Source organism: Garra rufa, chromosome 18, assembly GCF_049309525.1.
Source record: "Garra rufa chromosome 18, GarRuf1.0, whole genome shotgun sequence".
Taxonomy (NCBI): Eukaryota; Metazoa; Chordata; class Actinopteri; order Cypriniformes; family Cyprinidae; genus Garra; species Garra rufa.
In genome coordinates this window covers 36,429,594-36,452,932 of record NC_133378.1, presented here as the reverse complement: position 1 = coordinate 36,452,932, position 23,339 = coordinate 36,429,594, and the positions used below count along the sequence as shown (strand labels likewise).

General features: G+C 30.0%; 1 protein-coding gene across 1 annotated transcript in view; it reads left to right on the top strand.

Moving 5' to 3' along the window:
* nfatc2a (nuclear factor of activated T cells 2a) overlaps positions 1–23,339 on the top strand; it is a 48,839-nt gene that overhangs the window by 8,731 nt on the left and 16,769 nt on the right. Inside the window, exons 4-6 of the mRNA XM_073822936.1 lie at positions 8,837–9,039; positions 9,129–9,301; positions 11,617–11,757. Coding sequence (XP_073679037.1) covers positions 8,837–9,039; positions 9,129–9,301; positions 11,617–11,757 — 517 coding nt within the window. The remainder of the gene's footprint in view (positions 1–8,836; positions 9,040–9,128; positions 9,302–11,616; positions 11,758–23,339) is intronic.

Below are 23,339 nucleotides of genomic sequence, written 5' to 3'. Positions count from 1 at the left end.
TATATAAATATGTATATATATATGTGTGTGTGTGTGTGTGTGTGTGTGTGTGTGTGTGTGTGTATTTATTTTATTTGTTAGTTATTTTGTAGTTATTTTTTATGAATTTTATTTTATTATTTGCATTTTCTAAAAACTTCTAAAAATATATATTTTTATGTATATTCTCATGTTTTATTTTATTTTTTGCATTTATTTTGAGTTTACAATTATTTTCATTTTTATTATATATATATATATATATATATATATATATATATATATAATTATTATTTTTTTTTTGTATATAGTTTAAATAACTATTTATTTATTTATTTATTTAGCGCTGGTTTCTGGTAATTTTTCATAGAGACTAGAGAGTAAGAAGTCTTTGCTGCTTCCAGATTTGTTTTCGATTGCTTCACTGTCTTCAGGAAGTTGTGTTTACACAGAGCTTTTACAGACGCAGTAATGGCAGCTGTATTCTGAAGACACATGATATTGCTCAGTTTGTTTACCGCTGAGAGTTTGATGTTGCTCGGGTAACAGTTTATATGAAAGCCCTCTTGTTGCTTTTTGCTCTCTCAGTGTAAACCATCTTTAATGGTCTTGTTAGCGGAGCGGCCAGCATCCTTCCGATGTCAGCGCTCCGCTAAAGATTGCAGACTGCCTCGGCGAAGCCAAAATGTTTAATGCTTTCCATTCTCTGGCGCTGGCTGTGGTCAGTGCAGGCCGGCTCTGGCCAATCACGTGGCGGGAGTTACTCAGGACTGCTCCTTCCTCTACTTTACTTTTCCGACCTCACCGCTGACTCACCGCTCACCAGCTGCCATGGCAACCAGGTTCTCAGATGGCCAATGGAAACGGCCGTGTTTACTCTCTTCGTGAGGCCTGCACTCACTCACCTGTACCTTACAGACACGCTCCATGCAGGATGACAGTATTTATAGAATTCACCTGTCCAAATCAATTTAACCTTATGCTGTCAGTAAAAAGTTGCAATCACAGGTTGCGTATTTAAGGCCACGTTTTATTTCAGAATAATAATATATTTTTCAGTGAACATTTGTGTTTTTGTTTATTTTTGTATTTAAAAATATAATAATATAAAATATTATTGAATTTATGTATTTGTTTTATTTATGTTTTCTTTTTATTTATTTATATATTTTGGGATGAAATATGACATTCACCCCCGGAATATCGTTCAATTTTCTGAAACATTCATTTATTTAGAGATTAAATATAACTTTCACCCCCAGAATATTTATCAATTTTCTTAAACTTTATTGAATTATTTGTTTAGGTATGAAATATAACTTTCACCCCCAGAATATTGACCAAATGTTCTTAAACTTTATTTCTTTTTTTATATATATATTTATATTAAAAATATTTATCAATTTTCTTAACAAAATATTTAATTATTTATTTATTTTGGAATGACATATAACCCCCAGAATATATTGATTTTATATCAATTTAATATCAATATATAAATTTTCTTAAAGCTTTATTTATATGTTTGTTTGTTGTGGAATGAAATATAAATTTCAACCACATTATATTTAAAGATTTTTCTTAAAACATTTATTAATTTATTTAGGGATGAAATATAACTTTCAACCCCAGAATATTTATCAATTTTATTAAAACTTTATTTATTTATTTATTTATTTATTTTGGGATGAAATATAACTTTCATCCCCAGAATATTTATACAGTTTCTAAAAACATTCATTTAGTTTGTATTTATGGATGAAATATAACTTTCAACCCCAGAATATTTATCAATTTTATTAAAACTTTATTTATTTATTTATTTATTTTTGGATGAAATATAACTTTTTAAACCCCAGAATATTTATCATTTTTATATCAATTTTTACTTTATTAATTTATTTATTTTGGAATAAAATATAACGTTCAACCCCAGAATATTTATATATTTTCTTAAAACATTTATTTACTTATATATTTTGAGATGAAATGCAACTTTCAACCCCAGAATATTTAGCAACTTTATTAAAACCTAATTTTTTTTTTTTGGGGATGAAATATAACTTTCATCCCCAGAATATTTATACATTTTCTTAAAACATTTATTTATTTATGAAATATAACGTTCACCCCCCAGAATATTTATCAATTTTCTTCAAATATATATTTATTTTTTTATTTATGGATGGATGGATAGAATATATCTATCACCTCCAAAATATTTATACATTAAAAAAAAAAAAACTATTTATTTATTTATTTTAAAATTAAATATAACTTTCACCCCCAGAATATTAGTAAATTTTCTTAAAAAGTATTTATTAATTTTGGGATGACATATAACTGTAATCAAGTTTCTTAAAACATTATTTATTTATCTATCTATTTATTTATTTTTCTATTTATCTATTTATTTGTGTGTTTGTTTATTTGTATATTTTGGGATCAAATATAACGTTTACCTCCAGAATATTTATCAATTTTCTTAACTTTATTTATTTATTTAGGTATGAAAAATAACTTTCATCCCCAGAAAACTTTATTTATTTATTTATTTATTTTATTTAAATGTTTTTATATTATTTTTATTCATGTTTTATGTATTTGTTTTGGGATGAAATATCACATTCATCCCAAAATAAAAATGTGCATATTTTTCAATATTCTAACAATCAATCATTAAAAAAAAAAAAAAGAAATATGAATTTGTGGCAGTTATATTCACCCTTAGAAAACATAAAAATATATAAATTAACGTGGATGGCATAGTTGAAATAATTTGGGAGAGTTGCGAAATTGATGAGCTCATCAGTTTTTTGTTAATAGCAGACTTTAGTATGTTGACAAATCTGAGCTCTTTTTTTTTTTAGGGGAAACGTCTGAGAAGCAGGAAACTTAAGAAAATATGTCAATATGCTCTTTAGGAGAAGTTGAGATATTAAAGAGATCTCATCTTTCTTAGATATGGCTTTTAAACAAAACTTTCTTCATATTCTCATAAAAAAGCCAATTAAAATGTTAGTTTACTAAGTTACCTGCAATACTTTAGCTCCAACTGCACACAATTCAGCCCACATACTTGAAGCAGCATTGTTGTTTACCAAGGTTGTCCACCCAATATGAGGGTTGACACATGCCCTGCTCGATGTGCTTTTGAACTCCAGAGTAAATTTAGCTGCATCTTCATGCTCTGTGGTTTCTGCACGCTTCCTTCCGATCTAGACATTTTTTTTTTAAGAGTGCACATCTAATTTGTTACTTGCGTTTTTGTGTGTCATCTGCTTTCAGTGTTCACATGGCTCTGCTTGTGCAGTCATGTCATAGTGATTTGAATATTTTCAGTAAATTAAAAACGAACCTACTAACGACGGTCAATTTTTCCATCAGTCGCTTGCAAAGGAAGCAGCTGAAATGTAGTCATTTCGAAAGTGTCTAATACTTTCAATTATCATATAATCTGTCTTGTGTGGTTTCAACACAAACTGAAGGCTTAAGAAAACGCAAGCTCTTCGATATGGCGTCACCCAAAGTGACCCAAGTTTCAATAGGAAATGTCAACACAGTATTTTTTTATATATAAATATAAAATGTATAAATTTAAATATTTTTTTATTAATTGCATTTATTTAGTTGCAACTAATACATTTTTTGTTATGTTTAAATGTTTATAAAATTGTATTTTATTTGTTGTAATTTTCTTCATAATGTTAACACAGTATTTTTTTAAACTGCATTTAAAAAATATATAAATCTAAAATGTATATATTTAAATATTTTTTTTTAAATATGACATTTTTCAAAATATATTTGTATTTGTTACTTGTTATTTTTCGATTGTATTAATTGCATTTGTTTAATTGCAACTAATAAAATTTGACAGTTATTTTTATTAATTGTTTTATTTTTAAATGTTTACATTTTATTGTATTTTATTTGTTGTAATTTTTTATGACCCAAAGGTCAACACTTTTTGTTAAATGCAATTTTAAAAACTATAAATATCAAATATATTTTAATTTTTTTTAAATATTACATTTAAATTATATTAGTATTATTTGTTATTTTGGTTTTATTAATTGCATTTAATAACATTTTATTTATTTGTATTTTTTTTTATTTTTAAATTGTATTTAATTTTGTTTGTTTTTTATTTTACCCAAAGTGAACGTAATTTCAATAGGAAATGTCAACACAGTATTTTTATTAATTGCAATTTTATATATTTTTAAATATCACAATAATAAAAAAATATATATTTTTATTTGTATTATTTGTTATTTTGATTTTATTAATTACATTTATTTAATTGCAGTTAATACAATTGTAGTTATTTTTATTTTTTGTTTTATTATTTTTAAATGTTTACGTTTTATTCTATTTTATTTGTTGCTATTCAACACAGTTTTTTTATTACTTGCATAAAAATGTATATATATATATATATATATATATATATATATATATATATAAACTTTGTTATAATTAAACTTTTTTAAATATTACATTTTTGAAAATATATTTTTATTTGTATTGCTTGTCATTTTTTTTTATTAATTGCATTTATTTATTTATATTTTTTGTATTGTTATTTTTAAATGTTTCAATTTTATTGTATTGTATCAGTTGTATTTTCGTGACCCAAATTGACCAGAATTTTAATAGGAAATGTCAACTTTTTTTTTATTAATTGCATTTTTTAAATATAAAAAAAAAAAAAATAAAAAAAAAAAAAATATATATATATATATATATATATATATATATATATATATATATTTAAACTTTCTTAAAAAAAAAATAATAATAATAATAAAATAATTGCATTAATTTAATTACAAATAATAAAATTGTACAATTATTTTTAGTTTTAAATGTTAAACTTTTATTGCATTTTATTGATTTGTAATTTTTTTTTTATTATTATTGTATTTTTTGTGCCGGTCATATTTATTTATATTTTTTATATATTTTTTTAATTCATTGTATCAGATTTTGTCAACACAAATAAAAGTGAGGTTGAGATTTTCAAGGAAATGCATTGCCGTTTACAAGGCTTTCATGTTCAATACCAAGTAAATACTGAATTTGTGTTTGCAGAGAGCATCAAAGTGCCCTTAAGCAATGCATTTACCTCTAATTGTAGGGATTGTCCCTACAATTAGTTTATTACAAGTAGTTTAAATGGAAAAGTTAAGCTCCCTAAATGATCTAGCAGCCTTTTCAGCCTCATATTATATTAAAACTAGTCTTTTTCCTACACAAAGCCTTTAAATTCCCCCTTAAATTACAGTCTCTGTGAAATACGTGAATTTATAATGCAGCAAGATAAAGGCTGTTTTGTTGTGCACCGTATCTTGCCCATCTACAACAAAATGACAAGGCCCTAGTTGTTTTTCTCATTGGGCTTGCCATGTTTTGCATATGAAAATGTGACCCATTTGCCTCTGTGTCGGGCAGGATTTATAAACCCTTCTGAATTATTAACCTTCAGTGCAGGAATTCAGACAACGAACCAAGATGCATTTGTGCAATTTCACAGTTTTTTTTTTTTGGACTTAAGGCACTGATTTCCACAGTGCCATGCCAGACTCATTCAGATTTTGGTTTAAATTAGAAATTTATCTTCCACGATCAATTGAATCAGACTGGAAGGATCCCTAGGCCACAAAGCTTGCCACAGTTTGAGCTCACGACTGACTGATGGGTTTCCTGTTGAGTTTGAGGAGATGAGAAGATGTTTGCAGACGGCACACGCCCTTTTGGCTCAAGTTCAAGGTTTCTGGAAATGCTAATGTTTCCAGCAGATCTTTGCTTCCCAACCAGGAGAGCAGACCTTCGCTGAAAACGTTGCTAAAAAAAGCTTGTTGCATAAGTGCATCTGAGATCCTGCTGATGATTAGTTTTTTTTTTAAAGGGATAGTTCACCTAAAAATGAAAATTACCCCATGATTTACTCACCCTCAAGCTATCCTAGGTGTATATGACTTTCTTCTTTCAGACGAATAAGATTGGAGTTATATTAAAAAAATGTCGGGCTCTTCCGAGCTTTATAATGGCAGTGAATGGGTGTGGAGATTTTTTAGTCTAATACAGTGCATCCATCCATCATAAAAAGTACTCCACACAACTCTGAGGGTTAACATAGGCCTTCTGAAGTGAATCGGTGCATTTGTGTAAGAAAAATATAAATGTTTGTAACTTTATAAACAGTGATCTCAAGTTTCCACTAACTGTCGTACTTGCGTTCACGAGAGAGTGGCGTTTCAGTGGATGACGTAGGATGTAGGCGAATGCAGTGACGAAAGTGGAAACGCAAAGGAGGGAGCAAAACAAAACACCAGTCATAAATTAGAAGTGCAAAACAAGGATTTGTAAAGCAAAATGTTGCAGGATTTTTGTATAAGCCAAGAGGAGACTGATTTTCCTTTGCTGTATGAGACTAGCATACAGTTGAGGTCAAAAGTTTACATCCCCCGTTCAGAATCTGCAAAATGTTAATTATTATCCAAATAAGAAGGATCATACAAAATGCATGGTGTTGTTTATTTAGTACTGACCTGAATAAGATATGTCACATAAAAGATGTTTACATATAGTCCACAAGAGAAAATAATAGTTAAATTTATAAAAATGACCCTGTTTAAAAGTTTACGTACACTTGATTCTTACTGTGTTGTTACCTGAATGATCCGCAGCTGTGTTTTTTTGTTTAGTGATAGTTGTTCATGAGTCCCTTGTTTGTCCTGAACAGTTAAGCTCCCTGCTGTTCTTCAGAAAAATTCTTCAGGTCCCACAAATTCTTTGGTTTTTCAGCATTTCTGTGTATTTGAACCCTTTCCGACAATGACTGTATGATTTTGAGATCCATCTTTTTTTACACTGAGGACAACTGAGAGACTCGTATCCAACTATTACAGACGGTTCGAATGCTCACTGATGCTCCAGAAGGTAAAACAATGCATTAAGAGCTGGGGGTAAAAACTTTTCGAACAGAATGAAGATGTGTACTTTTTTCTTATTTTGCCTAAATATCATGTTTTTCTTTAAGTAATGCCCTTCAGAGGCTACAGAAGATAATTACATGTTTCCCAGAAGACAAAATAAGAAAAATGTACACCTCTTCATTTTGTTCAAAAGTTTTCACCCCCACGGCTCTTAATGGATGTTTTTTCCTTCTGAAGCATCAGTGAGGGTTTGAACCTTCTGTAATAATTGCATATGAGTCCCTCAGTTAGTTATCACTAAACAAAAAAAAAACACAGCTGTGGATCATTCAGGTAACAAACCAGTATTAAGAATCAAGGGGGTGTAAACTTTTGAACAGGGTCATTTTTATGAATTCAACTATTATAATGCAACTCTTGTGGACTATACGTAAACATCTTTTATGTGAAATATCTTATTCAGGTCAGTACTAAATAAACCATAACATGCATTTTGTATGATTCCACTTATTGTGGTAAAATAATGAACATCTTACAGATTCTGAAAGAAGGATGTAAACTTTTGACCTCAACTGTATTCTCACCAGAGCTTATGCTACGCCTACATACGTCATCTCCTGGAACGCCACTCTCTCATAAACACTCTTACAACAGTTATCGGAAGCTAGAAATAACCCTGCTGAAAAAAACAGCTAAAACCAGCCTAGGCTGGTTGGCTTGTCTTGGCTGGTTTAAGCTGGAAGTAGCTGGTTTAAGCTGGTCTCTCAGCCTGGCCAGGCTGGTCAGGTTGGTTTTAGCTGGTGGTTTCCTAGCCTGACCAGCTAAGACCAGCCTAACCAGGCTGGGAAAGTGCCCAAAACCCATCTAAAACCAGGCTGAAGACCCTGCTGAAAAAAACAGCTAAAACCAGCCTAGGCTGGTTGGCTGGTTTTAGCTGTATTTTTCAGCAGGGAATGGTTTATAAATGTTGTAAAGTTTTAAATATGGATATGTTTTTTTTTTTTACGCAAATGCATTGCTTCGCTTCAGAATGCGTTTATTAACACCCTGGAGCTGTGTACAGTACTTTTTCTGATGGATGGTTGCACTTTTTTTGGGCTTCAAAATCTCAACAGCCATTCACTGCCATTATGAAGTTTGGAAGCTCTCATGTTTTACTGCCTCTAGCGTACATTTCTGTTCGAAACTGCAGCGATATATGTACTTTTTGGTACGTATTTCGCGCCTTGCGAAAAAGCTCCCACAGGTACATTTTCATCATAAGATTAGGTAGTTTTTCCTTTTTTTTTTAATAAATTCTCTTATTCTGAATTTTTTTTAATTTATTATGGAATCCTGAAAAAAATGTATATGGTTTCCACAAAAAAATAACAGCACAACTGTTTTAACATTAATAATAACCATAAACATTTCTTGAGCAGCAAATCAGCATATTAGAATGATTTCTGAAGGATCATGTGACACTGAAGACTATACTAATGATGCTGAAAATTCAGATTTGATCATCATTTTAAAAAATATAATGTAATATTATTATATAATATATTATTTTTTATTAATTGCATTTATTTCATTGCAATTAATAGTTAGTTAGTTATTTATATTTTTTATATTACTATTTTTAAATGTTTCAATTTTATTTTATTGTAGTGTATTTGTTGTGTTTTTGTGACCCAGTGACCATCATTTCAATAGGAAATGTCAACACAGTATTTTTTTTATGAATTGGATTTTTTAAATATAAATGTAAAATATATATATATATTATAATAAAAAAAAAAATATATATATATATATATTAAAAATAAATTACATTTATTTTATAAAACACATGTATTTTAAATTAGAATAATATTTACTATTTTTCCTGCATTTTTGATGAATTTCTTTTTTTTGCACTCTTGTCCATGCAGTTACGTGGATACAGAGGCAAGGAGCCGCTGGGTTTGCAGATCTTCATTGGCACGGCAGACGAGCGAATCCTAAAGCCTCACGCTTTCTATCAAGTCCATCGCATTACCGGCAAAACCGTCACCACCACCAGCTACGAGAAGATCATCCACAGCACCAAAGTCCTGGAGATTCCTCTTGAGCCAAAGAATAACATGAAAGCAATGTGAGTAAACCTAAAGATGATGATTTTTCCTTGTTCTCAAGTTTTTGGTTTTAAATGTGCACATAGTAACACTTCTAAATGCTTCTCAGAATTGATTGCGCTGGTATTCTCAAGCTTCGCAATGCAGACATCGAGCTGCGAAAAGGAGAGACGGACATCGGGCGAAAAAACACACGTGTTCGACTGGTTTTCCGTGTTCATATTCCCCAGCAAGGAGGCCAACATGTGTCTCTGCAAATTGCTTCGCATCCCATCGAATGCTGTGAGTATAATCACTCTCCAAAGTGTGCTTAAAATCTGAATTAAATCAAAGTTGAACTTGAAACTGTAAAGAACCTGATAGGTTTGGTGGCTAGATGTTGTAATATCTGTTTATGGTCAAGTATTTGAACACATTGTGTGAATATTTGTCATGCTCTTATCAGATATCAGGTGGTTTTGACTGGCATGAAATTCTGCCACCGTGTCTGGTTGTCTCTGCTTCCTCCTCAGTGAGGTTTCGTTTGATGCAAACCAAAGTAAACTGTGCAAAAGAGGAATGAATTTACAATGAGCCTGATAAATTACAGCTCCCCAACCCCCGTTTCTCTATTAGGAAGTTAAATCTGTCGTGTCAGGCGCTGAGATATATCGCTGCCGTATTTGCAGACGTATCTGACCCGGTTCTCAGGTAACACGCTGTATTATTGAAGAGTTCAAGCACGCTTCGTTAATTCAGATTACGGCGCGTCGCACATCTGTCCAAAGGTCAGCCGTATTTGTCTTAATCACAGGAGCTAGCGGATATTAAATCACAGATAAGTTTCACAAGTGCATGTGTCCTTAATATCGCGACGACAAACTTTATCATCATGTAAAACAGGATTTAATACTCCTTCAGCCTAAAGCAAATAAGGAGGTTGTTTAATAAGCCCGGATCATCCTGTCTGTTTGTTTACATGGTGTAATGTTAATTTGGCTGAAGCTAATGAATTTCATCTCATTTTTAGAGTTGAAAGCCTCTTAATTCCAATGCAAATAAATAAAACATGAATTCCCTAAGCTAAAATATGATTGCTTCCTAAGCTTTTGTATGACTTGCATACTAAGTTCATTGTTTAAGATTATTAGTGTTATTGCTTGTATCATTTAGTTGGCACCCCTAAGCAACACACAGCATAATTATGTTATATATATAATTATATTTTATTTGAATATACTTTTGATTATTTTGTAGTATTCTAGTTATATATTATATAAATATATATTAATACATATTAATATGCTTTTCATTATTTTAATATTTGAGTTATATGTAATATTAATATATTTTAATCTAAAAATAATATATATATGAAATGTATATATTTTTTTATTTTAATGTAATTTTAATAATTTAATGGTATTTTAATTATATATTTTATACATTTATATTACTATAAAAAAAGTACTTAGAAGTAATTATACATGCACACAAATTGTAATATATTTTATATATACACATTGTTTGTATGTGTGTGTATATATTTTTTTAATGTAAAACAAAAATATATATATGATTTTATTTTAATGTGCTTTTAATTATGTCATAGTATTTTGATTATTTGTTTTATTAATATATATTATATATATAAAATAAAATACATATATGCAATTATACACACACACACACACACACACAAATTCTAATATATTTTATATATACACATTGTTTGTTTGTTTATATATATATATATATATATATATATATATATATATATTAATGTGCTTTTGAATTATTTAATCATATTTTAATATAAAAATGTATGTCAAATAAAAATTAAATTGTGTGTGTGTGTGTGTGTGTGTGTGTGTGTGTGTGTGTGTGTGTGTGTGTATATATATATATATATATATATATATATTTATATATATATATATATACATATATATACATACATATGCACACAAACATTTTAATTTTAATTTAATTTTAATTATTTAATGGTATTTTAACTATATATTTTATTCATGTATATATTATAAAAAATAAAGTATATATGTAATTATATGCAAACACACACAAATTGTAATATATTATATATATATATATATATATATATATATATATATATATATAAAATTATATAGAGTATGAATATATATTTAATGTAAAAATAAACAATATATATTTTCTTTATTACATTTATTTTATTATGCTTTTGATTTTATATATATATATTTTAATTAAAAAAAAAATACTTATATTTTTTACTTATATTACTTATATTATACTTATACTTATATTATATATTTTATATATATATATATATACTTAATATCTTAATAATCAAACTTAATATATTTTAAACATTTATGTGTTAATTTTTATAAACAAGAGGTTAAGTGTCTTTTTGTGAACCATTTTATTGGTCACTTAGCTGACCTTTTTTCAGCCAAAGTGACTTATTGATTGCAAAATCGATAAGTTGTGGAGCAAGCTGGGGTTAAGTGGCTCGCTCAAGGGGAAAATTGAAATAGTATAGAAATAGAAACCTGATACATTTCTTTTAGTCCCAACATCCACATCCTCTGTTTGCTGTCTGTTTGACTCTACAGCCCAGAGATCTGCCCACGAGCTGCCCATGGTAGAAAAGCAAGACATGGACGCCTGTTCGGTTCTTGGAGGCCAGCAGATGATTCTCACCGGCCAGAACTTCAGCGCAGATTCAAAAGTGATCTTCATGGAGAAGACTCACGGTAAGTGCTTTAACCTCTTAGCCTTCATGTCAAATTTAAGTGAGTGAAAAATGTCGCCTCGGGAGGAACGTTGGAACGCTAAGAGGTTAAGATTACACTTGCAGGTCCACATGGAATCTGCACGTATTTTACTTATTTCTGCAGATTTTGCAGAAATTCCCCCCTGAAAAACAGGTTTAGTGAAAGGAAGTAGGAAATAAAGTTAGAAAAGAAACACAGATGGACATGTTATTAAACAAAAACTTTGAACATTTGTGTGTTTATCAGGGTAAAAGTAAAATTAAAACCATTAAAAAATTGTTACATGAAATAAAATAAATGTTACCTGAGAAAATAAAATAAAATAAAACAAATTTGATGTACCAAAATAACTAAAACTGAAAATAATAAAATATTAAATTAAATTAAATACACATTTTTAAAAACTATATATATATGTGTATATGTATATGTATATGTATGTGTGTGTGTGTGTGTTAAAAACTAAAAATACAAAAAATGACCAATTCCAATCAACTTCATCACAACCAATAGGTGGTTGGAAAAGGAAATAAAATTAGAAAAGAAACACGCATGGACATTTTATTGAACAACAACTTTGAACAAAATAATTTTAATAAGTAACTAAAATTAAAACCATAAAGAAATGTTACATGAAATAAAATAAATGTTACCTGGGAAAAAAAATAATAAAATAATAATAATAAAATTGATGTACCAAAATAACTAAAACTGAAAATTAAAAAAAAAAAAAAAAAAAAAAAACTATAGACGTTAAAAACAAAAAATACAAAAAATGACAAATTCCAATCAACTTCATAGCAACCAGTAGGAGGAAAAGGAAATAAAGTTAGAAAAGAAACATGTATGGACGTTTTATTTAACAAAACAATTTTAATAAGTAGCTAAATTAAAACCATAAACAAATGTTACATGAAATAAAATAAATGTTACCAGAAAAAAATAGAATAATCAAATAAAATTGATTGAAACAAAAACAAAAAAGTTACATGAAATAAAATAAATGTTACTTGAAAAAATGTAATTAAATAATGAAATAAAATTGATGTACCAAAATAACTAAAACTGAAAAATTTAATTAATAAAAAATAAATTAAATTATAATTTAAGTAGGTGGTTGGAAAAGGAAATAATGTTAGAAAAGAAACAAATATGGACATTTTATTGAACAAAATCATTTTGATAAGTAACTAAAATTAAAACCATGAAAAAAATGTAACATGAAATAAAATAAATGTTACCTGAATTTTTTTTAAATTAAAATAATGAAATAAAATTGATGTACCAAAATAACTAAAACTGAAAAAATCAACTTCATCGCAACCAATAGGTGGTTGGTAAAGAAAATAAAGTTAGAAAAGAAACAAGTATGGACATTTTATTGAACAAAATCATTTTGATTAAAACCATGAAAAAATTGTTACATGAAATAAAATAAATGTTACCTAAAAAAAGTAATAAATGTAAAAACTTGTTGTACCAAAATAACTAAAACTGAAAAATTAAATAAAAAAAAATTAAATAAAAATTAAAAATGTAAAAAACTAAATAGACAGGTTAAATACAAAAAAATACAACAACAAAAAATCCTGTTAACTTCATCGCAACCAATAGGTGGTTGGAAAAGGAAATAAAGTTAGAAAAGAAACAAGTATGGACATTTTATTGAACAAAATCATTTTGATTTAAAACCATTAAAAAAATTAAAACCATGAAAAAATTGTTACATGAAATAAAATAAATGTTACCTGAAAAAATAAAATAAAATAAAATAATAAAATAAAATCGCTGTACCAAAATAACTAAACCAAAAAAAAAAATTTATAAGAAATCCATTAAAAAATAATGTCAAAAACTACATAGACGTGTATTAAAAACAAAACTAAAAATGACAAACATTACTCAAATTAAAATAGTAAGAAAAAAAGGATTTAAAATAACAATACAAGTTATAGTAATATCTCAATGATACTAAAATAACATTGGCGTTTATCTGCTAAAAGTGAATTTTTCCAAATTTAGGAGTACATTAATACAGATGACGTCAAAAGTTCATTTTCATGGGGTTGTTAATAACATCTCTCGCCCTTTTTTTTATGCACCACATTTTTTGTCACTTCTACTATTGCTTTTATAAGGCACCTGTTTTTGCACTTTTTGTTTGTTTTCAGTGACTCACACTGAGCAGCAAACGACGCTGACAATTTACCCATCAACAATTTGCATTATTTCCCTGATAAGAGGCAAAGCCTCATTGTCCTTTCTTTGTTGTTGTTTCAGCGTGCGGGTGGCGCTTCTGTTGAAGAGTGTGTCGCCTTTGTGTTCGCTGACAAACATGTGTAGAGTTGCTCTTGTCTGGCTTATTTGATCAGACATTATCCACAGCGCACAAGCAGCGTAACTCCAAATGGCTGTTTTCCCATTCTGTTTCCATATTCATGAGTCATTGTTTTATCTGAAACCAACAGAATAAATACTCGAACTGAACAGCTGCTGAAACGACGTCATTGCAGACACGCACAAACTCACCGCTGGACTTTATGAATGACAGTGGATTGCAAAAGACCATGAGGCTTTCATTTGAATTGTGACCTTTTCTAATCTGTTACACTCGCATTTGCATTAGGTTTTAGATTTCGGATCTGAATATAGGTTAAAACAGATTTGATTCTTACCGGCTCTCTTTATCAGATTGGCTTACCAGTTTTTCTTGTATTTTCATTATTGTTTTTAACATCTCTAATGGATAAACTGGAGTTTTTTCTGGCTTTCAGTTGACGACTGTAAGCTTTGAGGCCTCCAGAGTTGGCAAAATAAGCAGAAATCATCATCTACTCAGGGCATGTGCAATTTTTTCCAATGAAAGGCTCTTTAGAAACTGCGGTAGCGTGTCGTCTTTTGGCCATGCTTTTTAAAACAATACCACATTTCTACAAATTCAAAGTTGATGCAAGATATTACAGGCAAAATATTTTTTTCATGCACTAGTCAGTTTTTAGGCTGTTTCACACTAGTGGAATGAAAACAAAGTGTACAGTAAAATACACTTTAAAGTGTTTAATTTATCGGGCCCTGTGATTTCCGCGATGCTAAAAACATGGAATATCATTTGGCAAATTTTGGATGAGCAATTCAGAAGTAGGTCAGTACACTTAAATCAAAATGACGCAAAAAGACTGCATTTCTGTTTGTGAATGAATGACGCAGAGGCATTGTTTTGTTTACTAGACAAATACTGAAGTGCGTGTGTATATGATGTTGCCGAATCATATACAAACAGAAACTTAAACTTCTTCACAGCAACTGTTAAAATAAAAGTTCAGTGTAACTGTGACAGAAATACACTACCAGTCAAAAGATTTTTAATGTTTCTGCTGACCAAGCCTGCATTTATTTGATCCAAAGTACAACAAAAACTGTAAAAATGTGAAATATTTTTACTATTTAAAATAACTGTTTTCTATTTGAATATATTTTAAAATGTAATTTATTCTGTGATTTCAAAGCTGAATTTTTAGCATCATTACTCCAGTCTTCAGTGTCACATGATCCTTCAGAAATCATTCTAATATTCTGATTTTTATTTCAGATAAATGCTGATCTTTGGATCTTTCTATTCATCAAATAATCCTGAAAAGATGTACTCGACTGTTTTAAATATGGATAATAATAATAAAAATATTTAAAAAATCAGCACATTAGAATGCTTTCTGAAGGATCATGTGACACTGAAGACTGGAGTATTGATGCTGAAAATTTAGCTTTGATCACAGTAATAAATTACATTTTAATATATTCAAATAGAAAATGGTTATTTGAAAGGTAAATATATTTCAATGTTTTACTGTTTTTGCTGTGCTTTGGATCAAATGCAATTCAAAAGAGACTTTTTAAAAAAACATTCAAATTTGACTGGTAGTGTATATATTTTTAATTAAATCAATTAATTAGAAATGCCTTTGATTTATTACATTTAATGAAAGCATTAAAACGGAATCCAGAAAATTAATGGAAACCAGAATATGGTAAAAATAAATAAATAAATAAATAAAATTTGAAAAAAATAAAATGTATTTCACAGGCCCTAAAAATTTATTTTTTTGTTAAACGTTTAATAAATTGCTGTTAAATTGTGTATGTTTCATGATTTTAATTAAATCAATCAATTAAATAGAATTTTTTTGATTAATAACATTATTATAAAAAAAACTGAATTTAGGGAAAAAATAAAGCACAATTTGGTAAAAAATAAAACAGATTTCAAAGGGCCTTAAAAATAAAATTTTTGTTAAACATTTAATAAATTGCTGTTAACTTGTGTACGTTTCATGATTTTAATTAAATCAATTAATTAAATGAAATTTATTTTTTGATTAATTAAATTTTTATAGAAAAAAATAAACAGAATTTGGGGGGGGATTTAAAAACGAAATTTGGTAAAAAAAAAAAAAAACAGATTTCATAGGGCCTTAAAAATGACTTTTTTGCTAAATGTTTTATAAATTGGTGTTAAATTGTGTACGTTTCATGATTTTAATTAAATCAATTAATTAAGTCGATGTTTTATTTTTTTATTTATTAATCAAATTTTTATAGAAAAAAAATTTAAGAAAAAAATAAAACGGAATTTGGTAAAAAATAAAACAGATTTCATAGGGCCTTAAAAAATTTTTGTTAAACGTTTAATAAATTGCTGTTAAATTGTGTACGTTTCATGATTTTAATTAAATCAATGAATTACATCGAATTTATTTTTTGATTAATACAATTTAAATAAAAAAAAAACTGAATTTAGGGGGAAAAAACGGAATTTGGTAAAAAATAAAATGGATTTTATAGGGCCTTAAAAAAATTTTTTTTGTTAAACATTAAAAAAATTGCAGTTAAATAGTGTAAGTTTCATGATTTTAATTAAATCAATTCATTAAATAGAAATTCTTTTTGATTTATAAAATTTATATGAAAAAAATAAATAAATTAGAATTTGGTAAAAAATAAAACAATTCATAGGGCCTTAAAAATAAATTTTTTTGTTAAATGTTTAATAAATTGCTGTTAAATTGTGTATGTTTTATGATTTTAATTAAATCAATTTATTAATTTTGATTGATTAAAAATTTAGAAAAAAAATTAACATGAAATTTGATAAGAAATAAAATGGATTTCATAGAGCCATAACTTTATCTATTTGCATCTGTAGATTTCTAATACAAAACATATTATTAAAAGCTGTACTTACTTAAACTTACCAGTTTTATTCTTATCTATATTCTAATGGTTTTTACCAAGGGATTTCTTCATATTATATAATTTGCCTGATTTTATACAACACTTTATTCCTAAAAATTGTGAAAATGTTAAAAACGATATCCAAAATATCCGTAAAAACCTTTGGTTCAAAATTGAGTCAGTGTTCAGATTTCAGCTCTGGAAATGTATGTAAACTAGTCCATATGTAATTAGATAAATCATTTGCATGTTTAAACATAATATTTAAATATGCAAACTTGCATATGCAAAAAAAAAATCTTAATGAAATCAGTTTTTTTTTACCCTGTTCACCTGTTGTGTCTTTTCTTTATCCAATCTTTTCAAATGTTAACCGTTTCCCATCTGTTTACAAAGAACTTCTCGTTTATCCATGAATGTCAGTCAATAACAGAATAATTTCTAATAACAGTTTTCGTTATGTATGCAACCTTAATCTGGTTGAGATTAAGCTCTAATTAGTTTCCATTTTTACATACATTTTTTTCTTTCTTTCCCCAGTCTTTACAGTGATTTCCACTACAGTGGTTGGGAAATCCATCACAATATAAAAGTAAAAATTAGCTGCAAAAGTTGTTCTGTGTTCATTATAGAGTTTAGTGTCCTTAAAGACTAGAAAGTCTTATAAGATGTGTGTTTAGTGTATGAAATGTGTATTCAGAGGTTGTTGTGGTGTTGGTGGCAGAGCCTTTTGCCTGCAGGTGTCATTGTTATGGCACTCCCACACACTGTGCTCTTTCATGCATGCTAAACGGCAGATGGATTGTGTGTGTGTGTGTGTGTGTGTGTGTGTGTGTGTGTGTGTGTGTGTGTGTGTGTGTGTGTGTGTGTGTGTGCTTTGACTACTTGCTCTTATTGATGCCGCTTTTTGCCTCGGACAGGTGGTACCCGGCAGTTTTGCAAATAAAATCCAGTCACAGCTGTGAGATTAGAAAGTGCTCCTTCAACCTTCAAAGTTCCCGTCGCTGCTTTTTATTTCAACTTTGTTTTGTTTTTTTCACCCATTGTGTTCACATTTGCTTCACTACTGCTGTTTACATTCTCTTTTATTGATGTACGCAATGTGTCGTCTGCTTTTTGTTTGTTTTGGTAGGATGCAAAGCCCTGTTTATTGATCTTTTAGGTGTAGTCGCCTGGTAGAAGCCAAAGTGTTTAGTCTGTCAGAAAAAAGCCGTGACTCATCAAGTGCTCTTTTTGATGTTGATTTATAAGAGCTAGCCCCTCTCTCTCTGTAACGGATTTAAATTATTTAAACACTTAAAGGTCATGCATAATTGTTTTCGTGTTAAATTCATGCAAAGCCGCAGGAGGGTGGATAAATAATCACGTAATTCAAGATCTCCTGTTTATTTTAACATCCTGACGAGTATGACACAGCAACAGTTTGACGTTGAAAGGATTAGTTTTTTTTTACAGTTCTGTTAAATATTAATCTGAAAGATTTTACATAGTTTTGTAATGTTGTAAGAACTAAATTGTATATATTTAGAATTTATATAGCCGTTTTTATTGATATTTATTATTTTATTTTACTGATGTTAACTTTATATTTATTTTTATTTATAAAAAAGTATAGTTTATACAGTTCACCTATGCATTAGATAACAAAATGAAGTCAAAAGTTTACATACACTAATGCAGAATCTGCTAAATGTTAATTATTTTACCAAAATAAGAGGGATCATACAAAATGCATGTTATTTTTTATTTAGTACTGCCTTGAGTAAGATATTTCACATAAAAACGTTTGCATATAGTCCACAAGAAAAAACAATTGTTGAATTTCTAAAAATGACCCTGTTCAAAAGTTTACATACACTTGATTCTTAATAGGTGTTGTTACCTGAATGATCCACAGCTGTGTTTTTTGTTATTTTGTTGAGTAATAGTTATTTATGAGTCCCTTGTTCGTCCTGAACAGTTAAACTGCCTGCCGTTCTTCAGAAAAGTTCTTCAGGTCCCACAGATTCTTCGTTTTTTCAGCATTTTTGTGTATTTTAACCCCTTCCAAGAATGACTGTATGATTTTGAGATTCATCTTTTCACACTGAGGACAACTAAAGGGCTCATATGCAACTATTACAAAAGGTTCAAACACTTACTGATGCTTCAGAAGGAAACACAATGCATTAAGAGGGTGAAAACTTTTGAACAGAATGAAGATGTGTACATTTTTCTTATTTTGCCTAAATATCATGTTTTTTTTATTTAGTACTGAAGAAGCTACAGAAGATGCTTATATGTTTTCTCGAAGACAAAATAAGTTATATTTACGCTGATTTTCAAATTCAAAAAGTTTTCACCCCTTGCTTTTAATGCATTGTGATTCCTTCTGAAGCAACAGTGAGTGTCACCTTTTGTAATAGTTGCATGAGTCCCTCAGTTGTTCTTAGTGTGAAAAGATGAATCTCAAGATCATATAGTCATGGTTGGAAAAGGTTCAAATACACAAAAATGCTATGAACCAAAGAATTTTTGGGACCTGAAGGATTTTTAAGAAGAACATTTTTTTATAAATTCAATTATTATTTTCTCTTGTGGACTATATGTAAACGTCTCTTACGTGAAATATCTTATTCAGGTCAGTACTAAATAAACAATAGCATGCATTTTGTATGATTCCTCTTATTTTGGTCAAATAATTACCAAGGGGTATATAAACTTTTGACCTCAACTGTATAAAACAATTCAAACCTGCAGATTCTACTTGCATTGATGTTTTGTTATCTAATGTGATGACATTTATACATGAATTTTTTATCGTTTCGCCAAAGTCCAAATACTTTTCGGGACCATTTCCTTGTTTCTATTCTAAAAAGTCAACAAGAAGAGTAAAAAACAAGTATTGCTTTTGTTGTGGAGGGCTTCTCATCTTGACAGAGCGTTCTAAACCATTATGACTGTGAAATCCCTCTGAAATGGAAGACAGCTGTCTTTGGCTGGAGTTTTGCTGGCTCTTGCTGATTTCGCTGGGCTTCCACTTTCAAAGCTTTTACGGCTAATTATACGAAAACGTAAAAAACAAACCCATGGGATCCTGAACAAGGAGCTTTGGAACAAACTGCAAACAAACAGAAAGGCCAAGGAAGAAGCACTCATCACCTGTCGCGGGTGAAACGGAGCAGTTTGATCATAAAGCAGTTTTAAGACGTTGTCCTGGCACTGCAAGTGGAATCCCCCTCGCTAGTGCTGACTCATTTGAGCCGCACGTCTCTCATTTGCAGCCCAACGAGGGGTTTCCCACATGCTGCTGTGATACGGAGCTAAATCTTTCCTGGTTTTGTGACTAACTCGGCAGGAATGCTATTTTCTGTTCTGGTTTAAAGATATTTTTTTGGCAGATGTTTATTTTCTATTACTATGGTTTTTGGATTTGAGTATGAATTCAAACGTGGAAGACGGAATGCAACGTGCGCTGTTATGTAATTCCTGTTTGGAAAACATCCTTCGGATGCACAAGATCATTCGGTCGCAGATAAAGTTGATGAGAAACGAGTTAATACTGAGGTCTTTGATTTACCCTTGATTGCAAACTTTACCAGTCTGAACATGTAGTGTGTTTCGACTTTCATAAGGTCAGCAGTGATGCCTGAGAAAAGAGGATGTGTGTAGAAATGGATATACATTTTACATTTGTGAGTGAATTTGAACACAGAAGACCAAATGCAATGTTGCTGTTATATAATTACTCTTTTGAAAGATCCTCGGGATTAGAGATGCTTTGTGCAGACCATTTGGTCTTATATAAAGTTGATGAGAGAGGTTTGTGTTCATAATCAGAACTCGTGCCAATCTAAGCTTGTCGTGAGGTCAGCATTTATGTCTCAGGAAGTGGGTGGGGGTAAAACTGTGGGTAGAAATCTAACTGATTTGTGCCGCATGCAATCTCTATGGTATGGGAACCAGTCTGTAGGCGAGGAATTATGTAAGAACTCTATGATCTATGGATGTGACAGATGAACCCGCAGCTCATCACCCACTTTACCTGTCAAAACAGAGTTGAGTCATCAAAAACAAGGGGAAGGACCAGTGTGTGCCAATGAGAAAGGTCAAAATATTGTCATCATAAATCTGGTTGGCCAAACTTGTATTTGCCCAAACAACTGAGAGGGTAACTTAGACTCAAAGCTTGCATTGTGTGTGATGCAAGACGTTTTTTTTTTCTCTCAAATTGAAACTTTTAACTATTTTTGAGTTCTTCAGATCATCAGTTATCAAAGCTTGGTAATACACACAGATACAGAAATTTACTTTAAATCACACCAACCCGGTTACTCACTTAAAAACTCCCGCAGATCAGTTTTAAGGCCATTTCAAGTCTTTATTTGGACGTAACAAAGTGGTTATGTAATTGTGTGAGTTGTTCACTCACTTTTTCTTTTTCACAACTTCCTATTAAAGACATTATATTGCTCATTCAGACAGATCCGCAAACGTGGGAGGCGGGATTTATCATATGAACCAATCATAACGAGTCATGCACTATATTGCCAAAAGTATTGTAATGAACAGGTTTGACTAATTTAGTCATTTCCATGAGTGCAAATCTTAATGTTTAAGCATATAATGATTAGGGTCATTTGAATTTTATCGATTCCGATTCCACTTATCGATTCCGATTCTTTTCGATTCCCAGTAGTAAACAACAACAAAAGTCGAACATTAATATATCAAACATGTTTATTTTCAGTGCCATTAGTTTCAGCTCAAATAACAAACAAAAGTTATTTTCTTTTATTTCGACGTGGTGAACCAACTGCAGATGCTTAGATATGTTGCTCGTGACACCTTGCTTGCAACCTATTAGTTTATTACAGGGTTTCTCAACATTTTTTACACCAGTGCCCCCTTCCTTCTTGAGTAAATTTTGCAAGGCCCCCTATGCCTGACATTTCCTCTAAAGGCATTTATTTTTAAACCTTTTTTATTACCAAAACATTTGTTTTGCCTTTTTATTTTTCCACTGCATGTTATAAAAAACCCCTCAAAATTCAAAGAAACTTTAAATTAAAACTATACTTTTGACTTTAAAAGAAAACCCTCTGCTCAGTTTTAACGTTTTAATATGTATACACATATGCAGATTTAAAGCTCCTGAATTCTTTAATTCAGACATTCTTCACAACTTCAGAGTACTTTTTCTTAAGTAAGTGAACCTCTCAAACATTCAACAGGGAGATGCCAAAAAAAAAACACTCACTAAACCTGTCCATTTTAACTGGACTGACTCAATATCTACTCTTTGTATTTATTATAAATAAACAAACAAATGAAAAATACAGTGAATACATTCTAAATCTGTTTATGCTGGTGTTAATATTTGCATAAACACTACTGACCCTTACCAGATCCACCACTATGGGTGAGCAGGACACTCACAAGACATTCATTTTGACAACTATGGAAATATTTAGAAATTTCACGCAAAAATACTATGGATCAGAGCCCCGAAATCATGAATAGTTTGTGAATCAACAGCGGACTTATGCGTGCCTAATGTACGAGTCCGATTTACAAGAATGAATACATTAGGCACACGCGAGTTCGTTACTATTACTCTGGTCTTCATTACCTTTACATTAGCGCGAGGGTTTGTTTCATGCACGCAGCCATAGCAGCCAAGAGATGAAATAGATACCTGTCTTCCTGTGGGGCTATAGTTTACTTTTATGTGGGCGACAGTGGGACGAAATAACATATATTTCTGCTGGAGCGGGCGGGCGCGGGAATAAAAAATCCGGGAATAAAGTTTGCGTGCAGCGGTAGCTTTGTCTTCGGTTTTTACAAAGTGCAGCCACACTTTTGAGCACTTCCCGCGATCCATCTAGTAGACTGATGTTTACATTACCACGGACGGTCCTGGCAGATTGCCAGATGGAAAAATGCACCCAGGAATCGAAACGAGGAATCGAAATTTGAATGTTATAACAAGTATCCGATTCTTTATCTTAAGTATCCGATTCCAGAATCGGAATCGATCTTCGATTCCCAACCCTAATAATGATATTCTAGGGGATTGTGTGCTTCTGATTTCACAGCTTCAGTTTTGACAGGACCCTCTTTAATTTTAACATGACAATGCCTTTGTATATAAGGCAAGGTTCAAAAAGGAAATTGACTGGTCTGCAGAAAGCAAAGTCCTAATATCAGCTAAACACCTCTGGTGTGACATTAAATGCAGACCCTGAGTCAAAAACTCATCATCAACCACCAATGACTTGTACATACTGTATGGACAAAAGTATTGGGACACCCCTTCTTTAAAACAGAAAAAGGCACTTCCAAAACTGTGG